The 21,192-nt window shown below is 37.3% G+C and overlaps 1 protein-coding gene across 3 annotated transcripts in view; it reads left to right on the top strand.

The window, feature by feature from the left end:
• The window catches only part of ATP7A (ATPase copper transporting alpha), a 144,590-nt gene that overhangs the window by 87,609 nt on the left and 35,789 nt on the right, over positions 1 to 21,192 (top strand). For 2 of the 3 annotated variants that reach the window (XM_025373492.1, XM_025373493.1), the window contains 6 exons: positions 4,732 to 4,938; positions 9,670 to 9,833; positions 15,712 to 15,873; positions 17,742 to 17,818; positions 18,022 to 18,247; positions 19,436 to 19,669. In XM_025373492.1, coding sequence (XP_025229277.1) covers positions 4,732 to 4,938; positions 9,670 to 9,833; positions 15,712 to 15,873; positions 17,742 to 17,818; positions 18,022 to 18,247; positions 19,436 to 19,669 — 1,070 coding nt within the window. The remainder of the gene's footprint in view (positions 1 to 4,731; positions 4,939 to 9,669; positions 9,834 to 15,711; positions 15,874 to 17,741; positions 17,819 to 18,021; positions 18,248 to 19,435; positions 19,670 to 21,192) is intronic. The other variant, XM_025373494.1, reaches the window with a different exon arrangement.

The raw sequence follows: 21,192 nt of genomic DNA, 5'->3' as shown, positions 1-21,192 counted from the left end.
ATTTGGTGTTCCATCTGAAAAAATATATATAAATACAAAGAGCATCTAGCTTTGTGTAAGTACACTCTGTGATGTTCACACAATGATGAAATTGCCTAAAGCATTTTTCAGAACATATTCCCATCATTTAAGTGACTCATGACTGTATAATATTAAATATTATAATTTAAAATAGCTTTTTTTTTTTTTTGGAGAAAAGGCATATAAATTTGTTTGATCATAGTTTGACATGACATGGGAGCCTTCAGAATGAAGACTCAAAGATACAGGAGAAACTGCCCATTTCTGTGCTTAGATTTAACACAATATGGATAGCTAAAATAGCTAGCATTTTATTATTATTATTATTATTGTTATTATTGGAGACAGTTGACACTCTGTCGCCCAGGCTGGAGTGCAATGGCGTGATCTCGGCTCACTGCAACCTCTGCCTCCCAGGTTCAAGCAATTCTCTTGCATCAACCTCCCGAGTTGCTGGGATTACAGGTGCATGCCACCATGCCCTATTTTTGTATTTTTAGTAGAGACGGGGTTTCGCCATGTTGGCCAGGCTGGTCTTGAGCTCCTGACCTCAGGTGATCCGCCTGCCTCGGCCTTCCAAAATGCTGGGATTACAGGTGTGAGCCACCACACCCAGCCAAAATAGCTAGCATTTTATGAGGGTTTATATAACAGATGTGAGCAGAGTAAAAGCAACTTTTTAATTACCTTAGGTGATCAAACTAGTAAATGGAATTCAGGAGTATTTGAACATTCTCTGGCACCATGTATAGCATCTACCTACTCCTTAGGAACTATGACTGCAGCATGTTCACTAACTTTTTTTTTTTTTTTTTTTTGAGACACAATCTTGCTCTGTTGCCCAGGCTGGAGTGCAGTGGCATGATCACAGCTCACTGCAGCCTTGACTTCAGGGCTTAAGCTATCTTCCCACCTAAGCCTCTTGAGTATCTGGGACTATAGGCATGTACCACCACACCTGGCTAATTTTTTTGTATTTTTTGTAGAGATGGAGTCTCACTTTGTTGCCTAGGCTGTTCTCAAACTCCTGGGCTCAAGCAGTCCACCCACCTTGGCCTCCCAAAGTGCTGGGATTACAGGTTTGGGCCACCATGCCTGGCCTCAGTAACTTTTAGCAATGTCTTTTACCTCAACCTACTATTGTTAAGGGCCCCGGGAATCAATTATTCAACAAATGATTACCAGGAGCCAGTTATATGCCCTGCATCTGTTAGGGCTTATAACATACATACTAATGGCCATGATGGGTAGGTAAAAAACCTTGGCATAGTGAATGTCATCATAAAATAATTGATAGAGCTTAACTACAGTGACCCATATTATCGGGACAAAAGATTGATATGAAATGATTGCATTCTGTGATTCTGCTAGAGATTAGAGTTTAAGATTTCACCGGAATTGTAACTACCCATTTTTTAAAGTGTAAGTGTCAGTGCTGATCCAGGTCTCACAGTCTACCTCTGTAACCCATTCTCATACAGAAGGATTGACACATTTTGCCTTTGTATCATACTAGTCCTAGGTGAGCTATAAATCTTAAAAGAGGTACTGAGAGGCCAGACGCAGTGGCTCACACCTGTAATCTCACAACTTTGGGAGGCCGAGGCGGGTGGATCACCTGAGGTCAGGAGTTCAAGACCAGCCTGGCCAACATGGTGAAACCCCGTCTCTACTAAAAATGCAAAAATTAGCTGGGCGTGGTGGTGGGCGCCTGTAATCCCAGCTACTTGGGAGGGAGGCTGAGGCAGGAGAAACACTTGAACCTGGGAGGCGGAGGTTGCAGTAAGCCGAGATTGCGCCACTGCACTGCAGCTGGGTGACAAGAGCAAGATTTCATCTCAAAAAAAAAAAAAAAAGAGAGAGATAGAAAAATGGGAGATGCCTTTTATCCTGACTATCTATATCATCATTTCCTTAAAGTAAAAAGGCATAATATATGAAGTAATCACTAACCAATTAAAGCAATCTAAATACTTGATTAAATTCCTTCCTTTTTGTGCCTTTTTATTTTTGTTTGTTTGTTTGTTTTGAGAAGGAGTCTTGCTCTGTCACGCAGGCTGGAGTGCAGTGGCACAATCTTGGCTCACTGCAACCTCTGCCTCCTGGGTTCAAGCGATTCTCCTGCCTCAGCCTCCCGAGTAGCTGAGATTACAGGCTCACGCCACCATGCTCGGCTAATTTTTGTGGTTTTTTTTTTAGTAGAGACGGGGTTTCACCATGTTAGCCAGGCTGGTCTCGAACTCCTGACCTTGTGATCCACCCGCCTTGGCCTCCCGAAGTGCTGGGATTACAGGCGTGAGCCACCACGCCCGGCTGTGACTTTTTATTTTTAACTAATTTCAAGCTTACAAAAAACTTCAAGAAGTAGTAGAGAATTCCTGTTTACCAATTTCATGCAGGTTCCACAGTTAATATTTTACATCGCTTATCATTCTCTCTTAATAGATAGATATACATTTATATATATACACACACATACATACATTTTTTTCTGAACTATTTGAGAGTAAGCTGCAGACATGATGTTTATAATTATTTTAAAGCCATTTTTAGATTATTTATTTATTCTTCACATTACACCAGAGGCTGAACTTCACATCAGTTTTGAGTATCAGATTGGAAATCCTTTCTTGAAATATTTGGAATAGTTTGTAATTGTTGCCTCAAGTGCGGGAAAATCAACTTTCCTTCGAATTTATTTAAAAGTTTAAGTAGTGTTGTTACAGCCTGTAGAAAAATTAATTAAAAGAAACCAGGCATTTTATTCATTGTGACCTTTTAACACCCTTGTTGTCTCTGTGGAGGATGGAGAAGCCTTTGCTTTTTTGCTTGCCACACTCACAGAGCTAAAGGATACAATTTTATGGATCTTTGTTTAGAGGTCATGCTAAGGTAGCTAAAAGAGACTACCTCTATGACTTATTTTAATATAACACTGTACTTCCAGAGTGTGAAAATTGCAGACGGTATTCCAGGTTACCTCTGGTACCTAAAATAATGAAATTGCTCTGGAACAACAGGTAAAGTGATGGGCAGAAGAAACTTTATTTTCATTGTCCAAGTTCATAATTAAATCTCAATAGTAATTATGAGAGAATAAAGGAACCTTCTGGTTGGATTAAAATAATGGTTTTATTCAAAACCAAAGCGATTTCTTTTTGGCTACTGAGCCTCCTTTTTGTTTTTCTTTGGTTTTTTAAAAAATGTAACAGCAGTACTATTTGGTAAATTTCACAGTCTATGTTCTAAATAATGTTCTCACAATCTGAATCAGTATCTTTCTAAAGTGATTCAATTAAGACTGGAGATGGGCTAATTAAGGAACACTGTACTGTTCAAAGTGTCCTTTGCTGGAATCATCCAAAATCCAAACCTCAGTGTCATGCGGTGTTCCCATGTGACAGACTTGTACACATACCCCCTGAATCTAAAATAAAAGTTGAAAAATTTTTTTTAAGTGTCCTTTGCTATACTCAGACCTAGGCTGGCAGCACTGCCATCACCTCAGAGCTTGGTGGAAATGGAGAATCTCAGACCCCACCTTAGATGTACTGAGCCAGAACCTGCATTTTAACAAGCTCCCCCAGGTGATTGTATATGCATTCAGATTTAAGAGGCATTAATATACTTATTTGAGAAGTCTACATTCTTCTGTAGGGAAATGGTCAGGCTTTTGTTAAAGTTTCTTCCAAATATGCTCATCTTCAACATCCTGCAAACCAACTCTTCTGTGCAGGGGTTCCTTTGTGTCCTAGCTAAATAGACATGAGCTGGTGTTTTGTCTAAGGACAAGAATGAACAAATTAGATAGGCTAGTGGAAATTTGCTCTTTTCTTCCTTTCCTCTATGAGGGAGGAGAAAATCTTTGGCTTTTTTTTTTTTTTCAGGTGCAGGGATGTGTTAGAATAATTTCTCCTTTCTTGGGAGGTAATTAATACTGCAGTGGATAAACTAAAACAAAATAGCAGAATTTCAGAGACTTCAGGGGAGCTTCTGGGATGATATGAGCTTCCACAGTCCATAAATATTCTCCGAATACTCCATTGTGCAAAATAGACTTTTTGCTGACTTATTCCTTGCCTCTTCTTCCACTGTCCACAGACATTTAAAAATTTTTTAATATTATATATGTATGTTAAAAATTCAAAAAATATAGAAGTATAGATAGAGGAAATTTATTCATCTGTCTGTGGTTCTATTCCTGCCACTGTTAATAGTTTGGTATGTAACCCCTCAGCCTTTCTTATGCATGTTTTCATCTATGCATACACTAAAAATTTTTTTTAAATATCAGCACACTGCAGTGCTGTTTTTGCAAATTGCTTTTTGTTCCACTTAATATATTGTGAATTGCTTCGATGCCAGTATGCCGATCATCAACATGATGGTCAAATTTCATTATAAAAATAAGAACTATCCATTAACAAACTACTCTCTCTCTGTGATTGGGAGTAGAGATAATGGCTAGAAGAAAAAAAGTTTTGTTTATTCAGGTAACTCAGATTTTCCTGGGAATTGGGATGGGAAGTATTGACATAGGAAGTCACTGCAGAGAAAAGTGTAGAGATAACTTAATGCTAATGGATAGTAGGAACTTGCTGGTTTTAAAAGAATAGATTGTCAGTGCCTGGAGGTATGGATTGTGAGTGAGGCAATGATGCAGTTGAATGATCAATACTGCAAATGAAAAGAATCTTTCCCTTTCCACAGACACGAATGAGCCGTTGGTAGTAATAGCTCAGCCTTCATCGGAAATGCCACTTTTGACTTCAACTAATGAATTTTATACTAAAGGGATGATACCAGTTCAAGACAAGGAGGAAGCAAAGACTTCATCTAAGTGTTACATACAGGTCACTGGCATGACTTGTGCTTCCTGTGTAGCAAACATTGAACGGAATTTAAGACGGGAAGAAGGTGAGACACTCTTGAAGCTTGTTATTTTATGTGCTAGTTTGGGAACTCCATCTTTTTTGTTCTCTTACATGTTTTGTAACTATGTTTATGATTCTTGGTATAAGGCCTCATAAAAATTTTCATTTTCAGTAATGTGTGGGACAACCCTGATGTCCCGGAAGCCAGTTTTTGTTAGTGTTTTGTTCCCTTAGATAAAGTTCCTCTCTTGTTTACCTCATGATCACATTTGTATATCTATGAAATTCATTAAAAAAATGGCAGAAAGAAATACACGAGATTACTATATTTTATAGATCATGATTGTGTTGGATTTAAAGGAACATAATTTTTTTTTTTTTTTTTTGAGACTGAGTCTTGCTCTGTCGCCCAGGCTGGAGTGGAGTGGCGTGATCTCAACTCACTGCAACCTCTGCCTCCTGGGTTTAAGTGATCCTTCTGCCTCAGCCTCCCGAGTAGATGGGACTACAGGCACGTACCACCATGCCCGGCTAATTTTTGTATTTTCAGTAGAGACGGGGTTTCACCATGTTGACCAGGCTGATCTCAAACTCCTGACCTCAGGTGATCCACCCACCTCGGGCTCCCAAAGTGCTGGGATTACAGGCGTAAGCCACCACACCCGGCCCATAAATTTTCTTCTAAAGCTATGCCTAAAACTGACAACTAGAATATTTAAGAGTTTCATTATTACTATACCCAGACCAAGCACCAGGCCAAAAATAAGTTTGTTTAGAATTACATTGTTCTCTTTGCTTGTGGTAAAAATGTTCACAAGTTACTTAATATTGTATACAAGTGTTAATTTTAGGCTACAAATCTTAGAAAATGTATACCACAGTTTTTTAAATTCAGTCACATTCAGATGTTTTGGCTTATTAATTTGCACTCATATTTATAGACTTCCCAGTATAGCACAGTAGATTTGTTAACCATAAAGATATGTGATGATGGCCAGGCACACTGACTCGCACCTGTAATCCCAGCACTTTGGGAGGCCGAGGTGGGCAGATCGCCTGAGGTCAGGAATTCAAGACCAGCCTGGCCAACATGGTGAAACCCTATCTCTACTAAAAATGCAAAAATTAGCCAGGTGTAGTGCCGCATGCCTGGAGTCCCAGCTACTCGGGAGGCTGAGGCAGGAGAATCGCTTGAACCTGAGAGGCAGAGGTTGTAGTGAGCTGAGATTGTGCCAGCTACTGCACTCCAGCCTGTGCGACAGGTCAAGACTTCATCAAAAAAAAAAAAAAAAAAAAAAGAAAAAAAGATATGTGATGAGTTTTCATGAGATCAAAGTCATAGATTTGGTACTTTGGCTGCCCTAGCGCTAGGTGTCTTAATGATACATATGGTTAGTCACAGAGCTAAATAAAGAAGTATGGACTAGTATAAGCTTATCCCCACTATTAAGAACATTACTTAAAATGTACATAGTAATCACCTCACCTCATATATTAATATTAAGGGCAGAACATTGTTATAACAAAATGTATGGTATACAGAGCCATCTTCAGTTCAATATTACCTTGTCTGCATTCTATGATTTCTGCTTCAGTTTAGCCTCCATTCTTTCTAACTGGGATGCACTCAAGGCTAAAGCTTCTATTATTCTTTTTTAGATTAATTTAAAAAGAAAAGGAGGGAGGTTGCCAAGCAAATGAAAGCAAAAAGAAGCATTCAAGGTTTCTATTTAATTTAAGAACCAACTATTTTGGGGCAATTCAGAAATAACCTTCTTCATGAGACAAGCAATGCCTATGCCAGTTACAATTTTTTTTAAGTCTGTTAAGCTGATTCTTCTAATTACTTCCATATTATCCCTTTTACAACCTCTTAGCCCAGTTAGAAATAACTTTAGCCTAGGTGGAGTCACTACATTCACTTTTTTTTTTTTGACTAAGTAGCATTGGTCTTCTCTCAATTTAGTCTGCATTATACATATATATATATATATATATATAATATGTTATATATAAATATATAAATGTATATTAATATAATATAGAAATATATGAAATATATATGTAATTTATATTTTGAGACAAGTCTCACTCTGTTGCCCAGGCTGGAGTACAATGGGACCATCTTGGCTCACTGCAACCTCTGCCTCCTGGGTTCAAGCGATTTTCCTGCCTTAGCCTCCCTAATAGCTGGGACTACAGGTGTGTGCCACCATGCCTGGCTAATTTTTGTATTTTTAGTAGAGACAGAGTTTTACTATGTTGGCCAGGCTGGTCTTGAACTCCTGACCTCGATCCACCCACCTGGGCCTCCCAAAGTGCTAGGATTACAGGCATGAGCCACTGTACCTGGCCCTGCATTATATTTTAAGAAATGAATAGAAAGAGTTCTTATGATCGTTTGAAGAGTTTTTTAAACTATCTGCAATTTACATAAGTATTGAACTTATGATTTCGGCATTTGAAAAATCAAATTTTCCCTTCTATTTCTGTTTGCCCATAGATTACATTCAGCTGAAGCAAAAAGATTTTTTCCTACTTTCTCTATACCTTTCCCATATTACTGACACTTCCCCATGAACTGATCACCTGAATTGTTTGATACCAGCAAAGCCCAAAATGTAAGCACTTTATATAGAAAAATTAGATTATATTAGGTATTTTGTTTTCTTTTTTTCACCGTGTATACGTTTATCTATTTTTTTAATTTTTAATTTTTGTGAGTATATAGTAGGTGTGTATATTTATAGGGTACATGAGATGTTTTGATACAAACATACAATGCATAATAATCACATCATGGAAATTGGGGTATCCATCCCTTCAAGCATTTATCCTTTGTGTTATAAACAATTCAGTTATACTCTGTTACTTTTAAATGTACAATTAAATTATGATTGACTATAGTCACACTGTTGTGCTATCAAATACTAGGTCCTATTCATTCTTTTTCTTTGTACCCATTAACCATCCCCACTTCCCCTTACACCCTCCACTATTCTGTTTACTTATTTAAAGCTATTAAATTAATATTTAATCACTTTTTCTTTTTTATCAAACCTCAGACTTGACCTATGGACTGTTGATCACCATTCCCTGCAGGTAGCCATCAAATGCCACAGATTCCTAGAAAGAGCTTTATTTTTGCTATGTAGAATTAATTTTCTTCCTGGCAATGACAGCATTAGCTGGCCTAGAAAAGTGGAATGGTTGTTAAAAAAAAGGTTTGCACTAGTGAACAGCATGACTGCCATAAAATGAACTCCTTTTTTTGGTTAGCAAGTTGCGTGGGACTTTTTTTCTAGGAATAAGAGCTTTTTAGATTACTGTGTGTCAGACACTAAAACCTGATAATTTAAATAAATGAGTATTATTTGATGTATTATAATGTGTATGTTGGTATATTTTTGGATTCTTTGCTACAATTATGATTTCATAAGTGCATGAACTCCTTTCTCTATTTTTTTTTTTTTTTTTGAGACAGGATCCTACTCCGTCACACATGGTGCATTGCAGTGGCATGAACACTGCTTACTGCAGCCTCGACCTCCCAGGCTCAAGTGATCTTCCCACCTCAGCTTCCTGAGTAGCTGAGACCACAGGCATGCACCACCATGCCCAGCTAATTTTTGTATTTTTTTGTAGAGACAGGATTTTGCCATATTGCGCAGGCTGGTGTCAAACTCCTGGACTCAAGCGATCCGCCCTTCTCAGCCTCCCGAAGTTCTGGGATTGCAGGCATGAGCAGTCATGCCCAGCCGAGTCCCTTTCTCTAGTACTCTGTCTTATTAATTTCTAAAAATGCTTTATATGTACAAGATACAGTCTCAAGCAATTGCAATTCATAGGCCTTATTTGGATCCAAGTCAAACAAAAAACTGTTAAACTAGTAAACAGTTATAAGACAATTGTAAAAATGTGAATACTGGCCGGGCGCGGTGGCTCAAGCCTGTAATTCCAGCACTTTGGGAGGCCGAGAGGGGCGGATCACGAGGTCAGGAGATCGAGACCATCCTGGCTAACACGGTGAAACCCCATCTCTACTGAAAAAAAAATACAAAAAGCTAGCTGGGTGAGGTGGCGAGCGCCTGTAGTCCTAGCTACTCGGGAGGCTGAGGCAGGAGAATGGCGTGAACCCGGGAGGCGGAGCCTGCAGTGAGCTGAGATCCGGCCACTGCATTCCAGCCTGGGTGATAGAGCGACACTTTATCTCAAAAAAAAAAAAAAAAAAAAAGTGAATACTGCCTGGATATTTGATGATATTGAATAATTATTTTAGGTGTGAAAATGGTATTTTGGTTTTTTAAAAAGAGTCTGTGTTTTTTAGAGGTGCATATTTAAATATTTACACATGAAATGATGTGATGTCTGGGACTTGCTTCAGCATAATCTGGGTAGAGGGCAGTGAGTGGTGGGTGTAGGAATGTATATGAAATAAGATTAGCCAAGTATTATGAAGCAAGGTGATGGGTACATCAAGTTTATTATGTTCTTATACACACACACACACACACACACACACACACACATACACATAATTGAAAATTTCCATAATAAAAAGTTTAAGAAAAATGAGGCAATCTTTTGGAATAGTTCTAATTGCTTGGGGTCAAGACTGGTATAAAAGTTAAATAATAAATTTCTCCAGATTCACTTTAATCCTTTCATACTTAAGAGAAATCCTTTCATATTTGAGAATATTAAAAGGTAATTATAACATTACTCTTTTTAAAAAGAATGTTACCTGTATTGTTTTTCTTATCAATGCTCTTAGGAATATATTCTATACTTGTGGCCCTGATGGCTGGCAAGGCAGAAGTAAGGTATAATCCTACTGTTATACAACCCCCAATGATAGCAGAGTTCATCCGAGAGCTTGGATTTGGAGCCACTGTGATAGAAAATGCTGATGAAGGAGATGGTGTTTTGGAACTTGTTGTAAGTAAGAATTTTTGTGTGATTAATAAAATTTCCAGAAAAAAACTTGGTAAGGTTCAGAGAAGAGTTGTGAAGATAATTAAAGGTGGGGAAAATAAGATATGATTAAAATTAAGGAAACTGGAAAATGGAAGGATAAGGTATGATTTAATGGTACTCTTCAAGCATGGAATGTAAAAAGATAATTGTCATATCTCTATTAACCAAAAAAGAATTGGGTTTGAATGAATAAATGAAAATTAACTTTTAAAATACAGTATGATTCCTATCTAGTAGCATGTAATTGAATAAATTCCAGATGCATTAAAGACTCAAATTTTATAAAGTCTTAAAACCCGGTGTAAGGCATATTGATTTAAATTGATCACTTTCTCCAACCCAGCAAATCAGCTGCTAGGATTCTTTCCTGTGGAAATATGATCATATATGGCTGGGCAGGGTGGCTCACACCTGTAATCCCAGCACTTTGGGAGGCTGAGGTGGGTGGATTACTTGAGGTCAGGAGTTCGAGACCAGCCCGGTCAACATGGTGAAACCCCATCTCTATGAAAAATACAAAAATTAGCCAGGTGTGATGGTGTGCTCCTGTAGTCCCAGCTACTCTGGAGGCTGAGGCATGAGAATCACTTAAACCCAGGCGGTGGAGGCTGCAGTGAGCTGAGATCACACCACTGCACTCCAGCGTGGGTGACAGAATGAGACTTTGTTTTTTTTTAAAAAAGGAATATGAACATTCATAAGATTATATTTATTATATAATTTTAAGAGCAAAAATTTAGAACCAATCTATATTAAATGTCCTTTAATAGGGAATGTTTAAATAAATTATGTATAGACATATTGTAGAATACAATACATATGTTAAAAGAGTAAAATAAATCAATATTAACTGACAAGTAAAGATTTCTAGGACATATTATTTACTTAAGCAAAAAGCAAGTTGCAGTGTAATACTTGTGGCATAATCCCATTTAGTAAAAAATGCAAAACTACATGTATATGTACTTATGTATGTATATAAACACCTAGAGAAAAGACTAGTGTATACACATGATTAACAGTGTTTATCTCAGGAAGAGAGTGGGATTGAGGGAGAAGAGCAAAGAGAAACTTGCATCGTTTCAACACTGAAAATTTTACAGCTAGAATGTATTTATTTGTATAATTAAAATAATTAACCTTGTACCAAAATAAGTTCCAGTTTAAGCAAAAATTTGAATGTAGGCTGGGTGTGATGGCTCACGCCTGTAATCTCAGCATTTTGGGAGGTTGAGGTGGGAGGATCACTTAAGCCCAGGAGTTCACGACCAGCCCAGGCAACAGGTAAAACCCCACCTCTACAAAAAGTAAAAATTTAGGCCAGTCGTGGTGGCTCATGCTTGTAATCCCAGCACTTTGGGAGGCCGAGGTGGGTAGATCACCTGAGGTCAGGAGTTCAAGACCAGCCTGACCAACATGGTGAAACCCCTCTCTACTAAAAATACAAAAATTAACTGGGTGTGGTGGCGTGCGCCTGTAATCTCAGCTATTCGGGAGGCTGAGGCGTGAGAATTGTTTGAACCTGGGAGGTGGAAGTTGCACTGAGCCAAGACTGTGCCACTGCACTCCAGCCTGGGCGACACAGTGGGATTCTATCTCAAAAAATTAAAAAATAAAAATAAGAATAAAAATTAAGTAAAACTTTAGCGAGATGTGGTGGCATGTACCTGTAGTCCCAGCTACTCGGGAAGCTGATGTGGGAGGATTGCTTGAGCCTGGGAGGTTGAGGCTGCAGTGAGCTGTGTTCATGCCACTGCACTCCAGCCTAGGGGACGGAGCAAGACTTTGCCCGCCTCCCAAAATTGAATGCAAATAATGAAATCATGAAATTACTAGAAGAAATATTTGGAGCATTTTTTTTCAATATTATGAAACTTTCAGACATACAGAAAAGTCAGAAGAATTGTACAGTAGATACCCTATATACACCAGCTGGATTCTACAATTAATATTTTACTGTATTTGCTTTATCATACATCAATCCATCAATTCATCACTGAAATACTTTTAGACTCACAAGGAAGTACAAAAATAGTACAGAAAATTTCCATGTAGCCTTCATCTAGCTTTTCCCAATGATAACATCTAATTCATTTATACAACAATATTAGAGGCCGGGCGCAGTGGCTCATGCCTGTAATCCCAGCACTTTGGGAAGCCGAGGTGGGTGGATCACCTGAGGTCAGGAGTTCAAGACCATCCTGGCCAACATGGTGAAATCCTGTCTCTACTAAAAATACAAAAAATTAGCCAGGCATGGTGGCATGCGCCTATAATCCCAGATACTCAGGAAGCTGAGGCAGGAGAATTGCTTGAACCTGGGAGGCGGAGGTTGCAGTGGGCCAAGATCATGCCATTGCACTCCAACCTGGGCAACAACAGTGAAACTCCTTCTCACCAAAAAAAAAAAAAAAAAAGAAAAGAAAAAAAAAGAGAAAAAAACAATATTGGAGTAGGAAGCGTTTTTCTAAAATATGATACAAAACCGATAAAAGAAAAGATTAATAGATTGATGAATTCAGATACCTAAACATTTCTTCTTGGGAGGAAAACACTGAATGGAAAGTCAAAAGGCAATTAAAATAATTATAATTCATATCATAGATGAAGGTTAATTTTCTTCATATATGAAGAACTTTTATACATCAATAAGACAAACATCATCAACCCAAAATTTCTTTTTGATGATAAAGGATGTGAACTGACAGTTCACAGAAAAGCAAAAACGATACCTCTTAAACATGAAAAGATGTTCAACTTCATTTGTAATGAGTAAAGCAAATTAAAATGGCACTGAAGTACCATTTTCACCTATTGGATTGGTAAAGTTAACAATTTTGTTAACACTGTGTTTTTGATCTCTCATGTATTGCTGGTGGAGTGTACATTGATACAAGCTGCCAATATCTGTCAAAGGTGAAATTGCACATAGCCTTTGCAATTTGGCAATATCTGTCAAAGGTGAAATTGCACACAGCCTTTGCCTCAGAGGTTCCACTTGTAGAAATTTATCCAACAGACATGTTTGCATATGTATGAAATGATATATATGCAAAGATGTTCATTATAGTATTGTTTACAATAGCAAAAGATAGGGAAAAACTAAATTTCAGTCATTAGGGACTAAATACATTATGATACATCCATATCATGGGATACTGAGTAGATATTAAAAAGAGTGATAAAGAATGAGTAGGCTTTTATATGTTTTTAAGGATTGAAAAATAATAGCTTTTTTGAAATACCATAAAACTCACCTTTTTAAAGTGTACAACCCAGTGCACTTTAGTATATTCACAGACTGTGCAACTATCACCACTATCTGATTTCAAAACATTTTCATCCCCATTAAAATAAAACTCATTAGTAGTCATTCTTTAGTCCTAATCTCTTACCTGTACTGGTTCTGCTCTCTCTGCCCTAGGCAACCACTAATCTACTTTATATTTGTATAGATTTGCCTATTCTGGACATTTCATATAAATGGAATAATATAATATGTGGTCCTTTGTAACCGACTTCTTTTATTTACCATAGTGTATTCATGGTTGATCCGTGTTCTAGCATGTATCATTACTGCATTCCTTTGTATTACCAAATAATATTCTGCTGTATGAATATACTACATTTTGTTGATTTATTCATCAGTTTATGGACAATTGGGTTGTTTCCACTTTATGAATATTGCTGCTATTGTAAGTAATGCTGCTATGAACATTCATGTACAAGTTTTTGTGTGAACTTATGTTTTTAATTCCCTTGGGGATATACCTAGAAGTGGAATTACTAAGTCATCTAGTAACTCTATATTTAGCCTTTTAAGGGACTGCCAAACTTTTTCTAAAGCAGCTGTATCATTTCATATCCCCACCAACATTGTATTGACGTTCCAATTGTTCCATATGCATGTCAACACTTGCTATTACCTTTTTATTATGGCCATCTCAGTGGAAGCGAACTGGTATCCCATTTTGGTTTTGATTTGCATTTCCCTGATGACTAATGATGTTGAGTATCTCTTCTTGTGCTTATTGGCCTTTCATAAATGTTCTTTGGAGAAACAATTCAAATTTTTGCCTTTTTTTTTTTTTTTTTTTTTGAGACGGAGCCTCGCTCTGTCGCCCAGACTGGAGTGCAATGGCGCCATCTCGGCTCACTGCAAGCTCCGCCTCCCAGGTTCACACCATTCTCCTGCCTCAGCCTCCCGAGTAGCTGGGACTACAGACGCCCGCCGCCACGCCCGGCTAATTTTTTTGTATTTTTAGTAGAGACGGGGGTTTCACCATGCTGCCAGGATGGTCTCGATCTCCTGACCTTATGATCCACCCGCCTCAGCCTCCCAAAGTGCTGGGATTACTGGCGTGGGCCACCGCGCCTGACCATTTTTGCCCATTTTTAATTGGATTGTTTGTCTTTTTATTACTGAGTTGTAAGAATATGTATTCTAGATACAAGTCCCTTATCTGATATATGATTTTCAAATATTTTCTCCCATTCTGGTATTGTCTCTTTACTTCCTTGGTGGTGTTGTTTAGAACACAAGTTTTCTGGGTACAGCGTAGGTGCATGTGCATATATTTATGAGGTATATGAGATGTTTTGATACACGCATGCAATGAGTAACAAACACATATAAAATGGGGTATCCATCCCCTCAAGCATTTATCCTTTGTGTTACAGATAATCCATTTATACTCTTTTAGTTATTTTTAAATGTATGATTAAGTTATTATTGACTATATTCATCCTGTTGTGCTATGAAATACTATGTCTTATTCATTCTATTTTTTTGTACTCCATCTTGTTTTCTTGAATAAATGCTTCCTAGATTGCTGCAAACTTTTGTTTGATTTCCAGATTTCTGGAAAAAGATGGTTCTTACAATTTCTGCCCGTTTTCTCATGGCTTTTACAGAGAGAATTTTAGAGGTCTTACTGCACCATTTGCACTGATATCCCTTCAGCAGATATTCTTGAATAAATCCTTCTTAATTTGTGGTATGCCATTTGGTCAATTTCCAGAGTATTTCAATGGCTATTTTTTGATACTTTTGTCAGTTTTATCATTGCTTTTTGAGGAAAGGATTTGCTGAGCTCCTCACACAGTCATTCTAGAAGTCATGCCCATCCATCTTAGAATTTAATGCCCAGCTAAACTATAACCCCACTCAAGATATAGGGAAAATTACATTTTTTAGACATAAATAGTCAAAACACTTTTGCCATCCATTAACTTCACTAAAGGTTATACTAGTGGTTATATACTTTAGCAGGATGAAAAAAAAAAATCCAGAGGGAAGCAAGACTTTGGATACAAGAAACAATAATAAATGTCAAATCCTCTATCACTGAGTAGTAGTGACAGGAATTGGGAGACTTTTAATGAGATCCTTTTCTATCTGGGACCATATATTTGTTGAATGTGGTATAAAAATGATATCCTAATGATCATATCTAAAGCATACTAGTAGTGCAATTAAGATCTTGTGTGGCAATCCCATGAGTCCTTTTGTGAAAAGTGGTAACTCGGGCTGGGCACAGTGGATCACTTGTCAGGAGTTCGAGACCAGCCTGGCCAACATGGTGAAACCCCGTCTCTACAAAAAAGACAAAAGAATTAGCCGGGCATGGTAGAACATGCCTGTAACCCCAGCTACTTGGAGAATCACTTGAACCTGGGAGGCGGAGGTTGCAGTGAGCCGAGATTGCGCCGCTGTATTCCAGCCTGGATGACAGAGCAAGAGCCTCTGTCTGGGAAAAAAAAAAAAAAAAAAAAGATAACTCATGTTTAATGGTGGAAAAAGTATATTCCTGAATAATAAATGCTTTGTCTTTAACAGGTGAGAGGAATGACGTGTGCCTCCTGCGTACATAAAATAGAGTCGAGTCTCACAAATCACAGAGGGATCCTGTACTGCTCCGTGGCCTTGGCAACCAACAAAGCACATATTAAATATGACCCAGAAATTATTGGTCCCAGAGATATTATCCATACAATTGAAGTAAGTGCCAAGAATTTATGTTTCTGTGTTCTTACCTATTTAATCAGCATTCCCGTGAATCATTTCTGGTTTGCATCAGATAGAGGCAATGAAAAAAAATCTAACTCCTTTGAATACTTCAAACAAGATCTGTCTCAAAATTTAATATAAATGTGTCTGCTTTTTTTTTTTTTGGTCTTTTTCAGGAAAAGTTAGGCAAAGGTACATTTACACTATTAATCAGGAGCAAACAAGTTAGAACCACAAAACATGCAAAATATTTAGAAAATGAAAATAAAGTATAATTTGTTATAAATAAGATTCATAGTAGTTACTAAGAAAGTGAAGAATCCTGCTTGATGGTTTTTTGTTTGTTAGGTCAAAACAAAAGACCTATTTTTAAGTTAAAGTAAGAAATTTAAAAGACCAAACCCAGCTGGACATGGTGGCTCATGCCTATAATCTCAGCATTTTGGGAGGCCTAGACGGCAGAATCACTTGAGGCCAGGAGTTCAAGACCATCCTGGGCAACATAGTGAGACCCTGTCTCTGCAACAGAAATGAAAATAATTAGCCAGGTGTGGCGCCACGCGCCCATAGTGTTAGTCACACGAGAAGCAGAGGTAGGAGGATTGCTTAAGCCCAGGAGTTCAAGGTTACCATGAGAGAGACCCTGTCTCTAAAACAAACAACACAACCCTTTCTTTGTGACAGATTCATCCTGTGTTCTTCAATAAATCTTAAGTGGTAATACATGTGAATGTATTTTTAAAGTTTCAGTATGCTATAGAATTGGTGTTCAAGTGATTTAAAGCATCTTAATGGTTCAATTAAGATCCTATTAGTATAGATGACATTACCATTACCATTTTTGTGAAACTAGTGTTACTGAGTACCTACTATGTGCCGGTTACCAAGACTGCAAAGCTTCAACCCTTAATTGCCACAGCAATGTGGTCATACTCATTATGGAGGTGAGGAAACCCAGATTAAGAGAAGTTAAGTTACTTACCAGAGTCACATAGCTAGTAACTGTCATAACTGGGATTTGAGCCTAATTACTCTGACTCCAAAGCTCATGCTTGTTCTATTCACTGTGCACTGCCAACAAATGTAAGATGGCAGCATTTCCCCTAGAAGTTGGAAATATAATGTGTATTACTATCTATGGTCAGATAAATCTTGCTTAGGGGTAGTTTCCTTTTTATACTTTGTTTTATTGGGGAAAATGATTTTTGTTCATGTTCTTTTTCTGATAAAACAAGAATAAATACTGCATATGCAAGGCCTTGAATAATCTATTTAGTATGGTGCTAGCTTTTTTTTTTTTTTTTCCTGAGACAGAGTCTCACTCTGTTGCCCAGGCTGGAGTGCAGTAGCGTGATCTCAGCTCACTGCAACCTCTGCCTCCTGGGTTCAAGTGATTCTCCTGCCTCAGCTTCCCGAGTAGCTGGGATTACAGGCGCCTGCCCCTACGCCCAGCTAATTTTTTGTATTTTTAGTAGAGACCGGTGCTCTCGAACTCCTGACCTTGTGATTTGCCTGCCTCGGCCTCCCAAAGTGCTGGGATTACAGGCATGAGCCACCATGCCCAGCCTGGTGCTAGCTTTTATGGCCTATTAATGAGAACCTCTACTGAGGACAGTTGTACTTGAGTTAAACTGTTATATATAGGATAGGTATTAACTAGAATTAAGGAAATATTCACTTCTTTGATGAAAGTTTGAAAATAAAGGCAATCAAGAACAGGAAGCACATCTTCATCTTTGTATTCCCCAGAGTGACTTGCCCTCAGTAATGGAACTGTTCTTAATGACAATACCATGGCTTAGAATTTCTATACCCAATGTATGTTCACTGAAATAATTTTTTCTCATGAATTTCCTTAGAGCTTAGGTTTTGAAGCCTCTTTGGTCAAGAAGGATCGGTCAGCAAGTCACCTAGATCATAAACGAGAAATAAGACAGTAAGTACTTTTAGAGTGTCAGTAAGAAACAAATTTTGACTCCTTATTACAAGTTTAACATCCTTTTTGCATGTCAGTTTTTATAATATCATCCTTATACTGGATGAAATGGTCACAATGTGTATCTCTCTATAGTACATAGAATCTTTACCTGTTAGCTATTTATGACCATTATTTTTCTTTTTTTACTTTTTCCATGTAAGATGGAGGCGGTCTTTTGTTGTGAGTCTGTTTTTTTGTATTCCTGTAATGGGACTGATGATATATATGATGGTTATGGACCACCACTTTGCAACTCTTCACCATAGTCAAAACATGAGTAAAGAAGAAATGATCAACCTTCATTCTTCTATGTTCCTGGAGCGCCAGATTCTTCCAGGATTGTCCATTATGAATTTGCTGTCCTTTTTATTGTGTGTACCTGTACAGGCAAGTGAATTGTTAGCAAATATATTTGTTAATAATGAAAAATAAGCAAAATTTGGCAGGCAAGGTTTTATTTTCAACTACAAAACTGATGTTAGCCAGAAGTCTGATCATTTTATGCCATATGCTTTACAAAAATAATCTTCAACTGAGTAGTTATTTAAGTAGATAATAGACGCCATTTAACCCCTAAGAAAGAGGTCAAGTTTTTTGGATTTGGTATTTATATCTACTACTGTATATAACGTTATTTTATTTTTAAATTTTTATTTATCTATTTTTTTTTTTTTTAGAGATGGGGTTTTGCTCTGTCACCCAGGCTGGAATACAGTGGTACAAGCACAGCTCACTGCAGTCTTGAACTCCTGGGCTCAGGCAGTCCTTCTGCCTCAGCCTTCTGAGTAGCTAGGACTTACAGGCACTAGCCACTGCACCCAGCTCAATGACTTTATTTTTGTTATTTCTTCCTGGCACTTCAGTTCATTACTTTCTGTATGTTTTAAACTCTTTTTTCGAGATAAACTTTTACTGAGGAATAGAATACTTCTATCAAATAAATATTTTCCTTTATCTGACCCTTATAAAAGGCAATAATGATTTTTTAAAACATCTTAGTTTCTCTGTTTTAATGAAATAAGCTTTCCAGTTATATTTACCAACAAAAACAGCCAACAGATTTCATAGCTTGTGATACACCACTTAGTTTGAGTTTTGGAAAGATGGGTGAGTTTTATACAAAAAAAAGTAACTCCTTTCCTAGTTCCTGTTTTTGCTGGCCTCAGAAAGAAAAATCTGCTTGGTGTGATGGCTCATGCCTGTAATCCCAGCTACTTGGGAGGCCGAGGCAGGAGGGTTGCTTGAGGCCAGGAGTTTGAGACCAGCCTGGGCAACATAGCAAGACCGTCTCTTAAAAAAAAAAAAAAAAAAAAAATGGAAGAAACATCTGATTTTCCTTGTATTATGGAATATCCATTGGATCGTAGATGATAGCCCCCACAGGCTTATGCAGCAATTTGAATACCTCCCTCTGCATGTACATCTATTGAAATACAAACATGATTGTTTTGGCTTAATCTCCTTCTAGTGTTTATGGGTTAGCTAAAAGCCAAAGAAAATGACTATTGATACTTTAAGTTGTTGATATATATATGAATTTTTAAAAATTCATTGATTATCATTCCTATATTGCAGTTTTTCGGAGGCTGGTACTTCTACATTCAGGCTTATAAAGCACTGAAGCATAAGACAGCAAATATGGACGTACTGATTGTGCTGGCAACCACCATTGCATTTGCCTACTCTTTGGTTATTCTTCTAGTTGCAATGTATGAAAGAGCCAAAGTGAACCCTATTACTTTCTTTGACACACCCCCTATGCTGTTTGTGTTTATTGCACTAGGCCGATGGCTGGAACATATAGCAAAGGTAAAGTAAGAAAGGGTGACATTTGTTAAAATGTTGGGTGGATAAATGACCATAGTATTTTTTAGGCCAATCCTTGGAAATACATGTTTTTATGTAGTTAACCATTTACTGAAAGACGTATTTTCATTTTGGCAATATTTTAAGTTAAATATCCATTTAGAAGATTTACCAAATATGGAATTAATACTGTAGATTGTACAGTATGTCTGTTTATTTTAAGAGAGACAAATGAGAAATACTTATCACTTGTTTACTTACCATCACATTATTAATTGAAAATTGACATGACCACATGGTTTAAAATAATGATAGAAAAAATTCACCCATATTCCCTTGCTATAATGTAAATCATTTTCTAATTCCATTCTACATACCTTTCTATTTAACAGAGTTGCAAATATAGTATTCATGTTACTTTGTACCCTTAACACTGTAAAGTTTTTCCCCATTTTTGCAGTCTAGATAATTATCTAATATTTCTGAGTAAGTCTGTCATGTCAGTTTGCTTTAATTTACTAAACCATTCAGGTATTTTTCACCATTAGATTGTTTCTAATTTTTTATTTTTAGATAATCCTGCATTGAACATATTCATGTCTAATAGTCATTTCCATTGAGCTAATATCTTGGAAGACATTACAGAGGATGTGATTACTGGGTTAAAGGGCATAAATATTTCTCTGGTTCATGCTACAAGTTGTAACAGTTTTTGCCAGCAGGGGTACATCAGTGAAGTATTTTTACTACAACTTCACCAGCATTGCATCCCCCCCAAATTCTTGCTAAGTTAATAGACATTAAATGGTATTACAGGGTTACTTTAGTTTGTGTTTCTTCCATTAATGGTGGGGATAAACATTTTTTCATCATCGGATGTTTATATTCCTTTTGAATGATTTGCCTGTATATGTCCTTTGCCTGTGTGTTTATTGGGTTCCTCATGTTTTTCTTATTAATTTATATAATTTCTTCATAAATTATCCCTAATAATACTTTTAAAAATATTTTGTGTACTTTTAGGCTGGGCGTGGTGGTTCATGCCTGTAATCCCAGCACTTTGGGAAGCCGAGGTGGGCAGATCACAATGTCAGGAGTTTGAGACCAGCCTGGCCAACATGGTGAACCCCATCTCTACTAAAAATACAAAAATTAGCCAGGCGTGTAATCTCAGCTACTCGGGAGGCTGAGGCAGGAGAATTGCTTGAACCCAGGAGGCAGAGATTGCAGTGAGCCGAGATCACGCTACTGTACTGCATCCTGGGTAACAGAGTGAGACTCTGTCTCAAAAAAATAAATAAATAAAAAATAAAATATTTTGTGTACTTTATCTTTTTGAAGTGAAACATTTTCTAGTGAAACATTTTGAAGTAAAACATTCAAACATTTTGAAGTGAAACATTTTCATATTAATTTTTGAACAAATTAATATTCCTAAAGCTGTCTTTTGGGTAAATGCTAAAGATTGTATTTTTATTTTAGTTAAGACTTGAACTTTTTCTTCCTTAGCATTTTCAATGTGTTTG

This window comes from Theropithecus gelada, chromosome X, assembly GCF_003255815.1.
Source record: "Theropithecus gelada isolate Dixy chromosome X, Tgel_1.0, whole genome shotgun sequence".
Taxonomy (NCBI): domain Eukaryota; kingdom Metazoa; phylum Chordata; class Mammalia; order Primates; family Cercopithecidae; genus Theropithecus; species Theropithecus gelada.
Note: the sequence above shows the minus strand (reverse complement) of the source record. Positions and strands in the feature narration are given on the sequence as shown.